The 7,303-nt window shown below is 44.5% G+C and overlaps 1 protein-coding gene across 1 annotated transcript in view; it reads right to left on the bottom strand.

The window, feature by feature from the left end:
* Nucleotides 1–7,303, bottom strand: part of LOC121683409 (neurobeachin-like) — a 284,145-nt gene that overhangs the window by 203,291 nt on the left and 73,551 nt on the right. Inside the window, exons 6-8 of the mRNA XM_042063032.1 lie at nucleotides 6,342–6,468; nucleotides 1,946–2,065; nucleotides 499–645 (exon numbers count right to left, since the gene is read on the bottom strand). Coding sequence (XP_041918966.1) covers nucleotides 499–645; nucleotides 1,946–2,065; nucleotides 6,342–6,468 — 394 coding nt within the window. The remainder of the gene's footprint in view (nucleotides 1–498; nucleotides 646–1,945; nucleotides 2,066–6,341; nucleotides 6,469–7,303) is intronic.

The raw sequence follows: 7,303 nt of genomic DNA, 5'->3' as shown, positions 1-7,303 counted from the left end.
TAGTGCAGCTTAACCGGTATGTGTCACCGCAGACTAGGGATCGATCTCAATGACGATCTCTACCAGACAGAGATGAGGGAGTCCTTGCCTTGAACATGACACCAGATGATCCTTCCTGACGCCCTTATCTACTTACATCAGTCTTGCATCAGTGGTTGTGGTTGTTTTTCGGGGGCATGTGTGTGTGTGTGTTTGTGTGTGTGGGGGGGTGTTCTATTAACATGGGGGCATGTGTGTGTGTGTGTGTGTTTGTGGGGGGGGGGGTGTTTTATTAATTAATTAATTAATTAATTAATTTTATTATGTCTACAAGGGAAAGCTAGTGAGACAGCGCAGCAGACTACACAACAAAGCAGGGCTACACAGAGAATGGAGGCTCTGTGTGTTTGTATCCACATGTGTGTCTATATGTGTGCAGAGGGATTTGTGTGTTTGTGTGTGTGTCTGTGTCCGTCTCTCAACACACTATAGGGTTGCAGCAAAAAACAATGTTCCTACCTTATATCCAGCACCTAGCTGATGAATGGCGAAGATCTGAGATGGGTTAAGAGCTTCGCTGAACACATAGATGGCTCCAAGCTGCCCACAGAACACCCGGTTAGCATCCGCTGTTTCTGACGAACCAAGGAAGCACTTGTCATAGCTCTGTGGAAGAGAAAGGGAGAGATGAAGGATACAAGATGCGAGTGCATACAACTCCCATAAACCTCCTTGGAAAAGGTCAAAGCATTAGACTGCTATGAGGCTATTGGTGCTCACTGGAGCACATTCATTCTATACTGTTTGGATGTGAGGTAATAGCAGAATTAGCTTGTAATGGCAGGCTTAACAGAACAATGACTTCTTTGCTGTGTCATTAGTAAATACTGTAGAGGAAAAACTGTAGAGGAAAGTGTGAAGCACTAAGCAATTAGGGCTACATAGCAATTATGAAGTGTCACAATGCAACTGCAACTCATCAAGGTCAGCCTTTTCCTTGTTAGCGCTTAGCACAACATCATGCTTCTGACAAGGCACAGGCTAAATCATCAGTATAAAAAGCTAGATGAGATATCTTTATATTCTACATTGTTGTCTCTGTATACCCATTATGAAGTATTCCAAGAGTGGGTATGTGACCTTATGTATTGTGTCAGCCGAAATAAAACTCTCGTTGGTAATTTTCTGATTTAATGTGCCGTAAATGTTTCTGGAGATGGTCCAGAGAGTGTGGCACAAAGCTGTCTTCCCACAACCTCATGCATGTCAGGCACTCTCTCTTTGTCTATGCCAGATGATGCTTTCATTTTCATTTTGCCACTTTCCATACCCACCCTACTGCTCTCTCTCCCTCTCTGTCTCCCTCTCTCTCTGCTTACCTTCTCTCTCTCTCTCTCTCTCTCTCTCTCTCTCTCCCTCTCTGTCTCCCTCTCTCTCTGCTTACCTTCTCTCTCTCTCTCTCTCTCTCTCCCTCTCTGTCTCCCTCTCTCTCTGCTTACCTTCTCTCTCTCTCTCTCTCTCTCTCTCTCTCTCTCTTGTGCATACAGTACATCTTAGTGACAAATGGATATTCAAATTGAGGCTTTGAAATACCAGTGAGACTCCCAGGAGAAATATCAGCCTGCGTGGCAAAAACTCATTTTTTTTTGTAATTTGTCGGGGGTGGGGGGTGGGGGTGGGCTCTGCAGAGGATTTATGTATCTTTCGACTCAGGAATTTGCACGCCGTGCTTGAGGATCAAAGGGCCCCCTCCGAGCGAGCCCCGCAGCAAACACACACACACACATCCCGCAACAGAAGGAGAAAAAAAACACACACACACACACACAAACAATCACAGGAAGAGAGAACGAGAGATAGAGGAGGGAGGGAGAGAGGGAGCAGGGTGGAGAAGAATAGAGGGAAGATGATGCAGAGAGGAAGACAACAGAGTGACACGCTGCCAAAGCATCCTCCGGAGCCTTACATCGTTGGTGTTGACGTGCCAGGCCATGTCGCCGTAGGAGACGAGCTGCCCATTGACGTAGCAACGGATCTCGCTGTTGCGCCAGCGGTTGTAGATGTGGACGATGCTGACCATGTACCACTGCAGACCAGAGACAGAAAAAAGACAATACATCAGTGCTTCCTCATGTAAACTTAAACGAACCTTTACTGATAAAAAAGCACAGGCCTTATTTTTGCCAAGTGCACTGGAGGACCTGTTTTCATTTAAAAGGGAAAAGTAAAACCTTCTTTCGCGGGGGCAGGGGATGTGCTCCAGAGTAATCTCTTTTTACTCCCACCCTTTTAGAATTACAAATTTCTGCCCATAAATGCCTTTTAAGTCGTGCCATGAGGCCCAGAGACTAATGTTCTGAAATTTGCATTGGAATATTAATTAAAGATTTGAGCCGAGGAACTATGACTAAAAGGAGGCGGACTATTTCAAAAAGCACCGGCAGACCACTGAGCATGTGTGTGTGTGTGTGTGTGTGTGTGTGTGTGTGTGTGTGTGTGTGTGTGTGTGTGTGTGTGTGTGTGTGTGTGTGTGTGTGTGTGTGTGTGTGTGTGTGTGTATGTGTGTGTGTGTGTGTGTGTGTGTGTGTGTGTGTATGTGTGTGTGTGTGTGTGTGTGTGTGTGTGTGTGTGTGTGTGTGTGTATGTGTGTGTGTGTGTGTGTGTGTGTGTGTGTGTGTGTGTATGTGTGTGTGTGTGTGTGTGTGTGTGTATGTGTGTGTGTGTGTGTGTGTGTGTATGTGTGTGTGTGTGTGTGTGTGTGTGTGTGTGTGTGTGTGTGTGTGTGTGTGTGTGTGTGTGTTTGTGTGTGTACATGCAATCAACACATTTTCTGTGGCAAGACATGAACATTCAGAGGCGTACATGCATTTGAGAACGCAGCGTAAACAGCAACTTGGCCAGTCTGCAGAAAACACATGCTGTGCCTATTCATTTTACACTGAATGAACTAAACCTCTGGCTGATCCACCCTAGACCTAGCTGCCATGTGAGGTGGCCGCAGCTGAATGTTATTAAGTCATGGGTGCAACTGCTGACTGACATTAAAAGGAATCAAAATGTATAATAAATTCTACATTTACCTGAATTTGTTGATGTCATCAACAGAGATACATTTACTTGAAATGATTGATGTCATCAAACAGAGAGATAATACCTTGACTATTTAAGCCACTTTGACTATTTGAGCAGCTATGACAAATACAATACTATGGCATGCTTTTAGATCACACTATGATGAAATTATGCCTAAAACAATTGCTAATATGTTATTACATGTCTTGACACTGTATGTGTGTGTGTGTGTGGGGGGGGGGGGGTTGCAGAGTCCTGCATTATGTGTGTCTGTGTGGTTTGCTGTGTCTGAGAATGTGTGGTGCTAAGAAGGATTACATTTATTCAAGTTAGAAAGGTTTGACTCAGTGTTTTGTAGCATCAAGCAGTCCAATATTCTCCCCTTAATCATCAAATGACACACACACACACACACACACACACACAAAATAACTTGTTAGCTCTTCCTTAGACTTCCACCATTGCTCAATATTGTTGCTCCCCGCGGCCTCTGCTACTTATAGCCCATTGATGCAACAGGCAGAACTAATGGATCTGGGCTGTAAAGTGCAGATAGAGATGCCACAAAGGCAGTGAGAGGGAGGCTCAGATCAGCTGTGCCGAGCGTCTGGAGCATTAAGGTTGAGGCCGGTGCCTTTAAACACAGACCTCAGGCAACTCCAATCTGCCTTAAGCTCCCAAACTGTGCAAATTCAGAAGAGGGGGGGGGGATGGGGGCAAAAAGCTTCATTGGTAGCATTCATGGTAGCAAGGAGCGAAAGAGGGATAGTTCACATAGTGCAAATTGGTCACAATAAATAAGGCATATTTTTTTTCCAAGAGAAATGGCAAACAATTTGGTCCAGTGCTGGTTCTGTAATAGTTGGCATGGTGTGAAAAAAGAGAGATCAAACACTTTCTAAAGAGGGGAGAAATACAACCATGCAGAACTATTACAGATCAAAAGGAATCGGAGGAATCAGAGGCGAAGCGGCGATGTGCACATCATGGACTCAGAATCAAATCATTCCAGCCGTAGTGGATGAGACTGGCCCGCTTCGGCCGACCCACCCCCGACTAACATCGCCTCCATTTGCTACACTTAGACCAAGCGGGAGGATAATTGCTCCGAAGATCAGTATTTGTCTGCCCAATTAGGTTAAGTCTGACGCTGAATCCAAACGAGAGGGCATGTCTAAAAACTGGCCAGGTTGTGGTCTCACAGCTTTGCGTTAAGTGTTGACAGTGGCATGACAGTTTATTTTTCATGGTTAAATGTGTCGGTTGTTCCTGTTAAAGAAACTTAAAGAGAAAATGGAGTGCTGTCATTTATTCTCACATTTGTAATTTCTAACATCATAGCAATGGCATTATCCCTTTCTATAATAACGCAAAAATACTAATAGGCTGACTGATAGATATTTTGATAGTTATATTGTAACGTTATGTATTTTCTGGGCGCTATTGTTTGTTGGTAGACAGACTTCGGCATGAAACAAAGGAGGAGCTGGCAGTAGATCTGAATCGGCTGTCAGTGCTTTAATTTAATTGTATCACTTCATGGCACGGCTGGTGGTAACGCAAAGCAAAGGAATAATGATGGGAAGAGTGATTTATCTATCCGCTCTCGGAGGCGCCATCCCTCGCTTCTACTAAAGACTGCTCGAGCGTACAGGAAGATTACATGTCAATGCCTCCTGGGAAAAGAGGGACTAAATAATTACTTTTTTTTACAGATTGCAAAGTGAGAATATTTTTTTCATAACAGAGTTATGAAATGTATCATTCTGTGAGCTCGGTGGGAGGTCGACATGCAGGCTCGCATTAGTGAGCATTGACCTATGACAAGTGGTCAAAAATGATCCTATCTATTGAAATTCATTGTCAAACAGTCACGCTTCTCTGAGTTCAAATCCATTTTCTTGTCTCATCCTCTCTTGCACACTGCGAGTGTGTCTCTGTCGAGCTTAGCCAAGCAAGGTACTTGCTTTTGAACAGACAAATGAGTCACAGGAACACAGTAAAAAATGATAATATCAAAATCTTATACACACTGTCCACGCATCTAGCCTTAAGCCATCTTTCATGACGTCACAAAATATAATCATAAAACCTTCAATAGCCATTGCAGACAATAGACATTTAATCCTCTTACTCTATCACCAATTAAATCCCCAGGAGTCGACAGCTTAAATTATTAATATGATCAGGTGCTGTATGTTGCATTCCATAAAATTCAAATGGTTAAAGAGCTTTGATCTTTAGCCATTGTTATTATGTTATTGATTCATTTGTCATTTCACAGTTGAAGATCACTAATTCAGCAAAACGCCACACTGCCCCACGACTAGTTAATGATCCTCCCACCACACGACAGGGTGCAGGCCTCTCACACACTTCATTGTCCTTTGGCAATCCTCTGAAAAAGCAACCTCACCTGCACATCCACACGCAAATAGAAAACTAATAAGCAAGCTGGCTAAGTGCCCATGCTTTCTTTCAGGAAAGAAAAAAAAGAGAACACCTTCAGGGACTAGAAAGTGTTTTTTCTGAGCCCATGTTGAAACACAATTCAGAAAGGGGAACGGCTAATGCGACACCCAGCATGGCACTACACAGTGGGTAGAGAGCAGGATTATGGCAAGAGACTCTTAACAGCTGGACTCTGAACCGACGGGCTAACATTTCTGCCCTCAGAGACAGCTGTCAGCATCTGTTTAGAACTCTCGATTGTCTGCATTAACCAAAGAATATTAAGAATCAGCAAAGAAAAAGAGAGAAATAGATTAGTCTGGGGTAGATATCTGTCAATAAAAACATGTGTCATATATATTTATGCAAAACCGCATCATCGACATCTAAATTCAAATTAGGGAGATTTAAACCTTCCAGCCAAAAATCCTCAAAACACCACTACGCAATATGAACAAATAAAGACTGTTTTGTGCAACAAAACAGATTAAAGGGGACTGTAATTTTGGCTCGACTACATCATGAAAGATGTTCCCATCTTGTTACATATCAGCTGAGTGGCACGAGATCCAATTTAGGAGCCTGCGGCGGTCATCAAAGCCCATCCGTAACCCCTGCGCAGGGGATCAATGAGAGGCTCCACGCTGAGATGCAGTCGGACGCCGCTCCGCTCCTCAGTCACTGCCGCTTCAAACACGGGCCCTGTGTCGCTGGAGGATTGTTTCGACAAAGTGGCTCTGCGCCAGGCCCCGGCACTAACTAAGCCATGGGCACGATTGCCAATCGTGGAGAGAGGGGGTGGGTGCCAAGTGGCGGGGGGTATCAAAGCAACCACTTACCTTGCGAGGCTGAAAGTCGTACTTCACGCAGTGCTGGAACCCCTTGCCCTTGGACTTGAGGGACGTCACGATCAGGCAGTTGCCCACAAAGTGGGCCGAGTAGCCGATGCCTTTGCTGGTGCGGAAGCTGTTGCCAAAAAAAGAAAGAGAAAAAGAAATGACCAGGATGTGGGCCTACCAAAAAACCCACATCAAGGGAGAAAGCAACTGCTAAAAACAAGCCACTATGCATGGATTGTTAAATACAATCACCACTACTGCAAAGGTTCATTCATGTAAGCCTTTATTTTTTAAAGGGAAGCGTAGAAGCATACATACACTGAACAGATGTATATATTTTTATCCAGGCTTTCCCCTTTCTACTTCAGCAAACACAGATGCTCAAGATTATCCTCTCAAATCTTTCCAGTACCTCCTAGCCAAGCCTGTTTTTTTCCCCCCTCTGCAGCGCTGCACTACACTCCACATAGATCAGCACTGCAGAGAAGGCATGAGTAATCACAGGCAAATATGCAAATAAAATGCACTGACAATAAATACAGACAGGTAGATTAACACAAACATTCTGCTGCAGCCACTGGCAGAGCGCCTGCCAGTAACGGGTGACAAACGCCAGGCTGCTCTGCCAGCTTGGCCCCCGGGCAGCATTGGTTTTGTATGCCGCTCTTGTCTGGGAGACCTGAGCTGGCATGCGAGCACATCCTTTTCAATCATGGGTTTATAATCGAGCTCCTGAAAATCTGCTGATGGGCAAGGAGAGCGGGGGTGTATTAGCCATCTCTGTGTTGTCATGCTAATCAAGCATCTCATACCTGAAATTCAGTAGGCACAGTGTGAATGAGAAGTAAATAACTTGGTTCATTCCAGCCCTCCGTGGACTACACTACCCATGTCTTTCATCTCCCTTTTTTCTTCTCATTCCCTCTCCATCTCTCTTCAACTTCTCACCACTAATCTCTTTT

Source organism: Alosa sapidissima, chromosome 15 (assembly GCF_018492685.1).
Source record: "Alosa sapidissima isolate fAloSap1 chromosome 15, fAloSap1.pri, whole genome shotgun sequence".
Classification (NCBI taxonomy): domain Eukaryota; kingdom Metazoa; phylum Chordata; class Actinopteri; order Clupeiformes; family Clupeidae; genus Alosa; species Alosa sapidissima.
The sequence above is the reverse complement of the archived record's forward strand: the minus strand, read 5'-3'. Positions and strand labels throughout refer to the sequence as shown.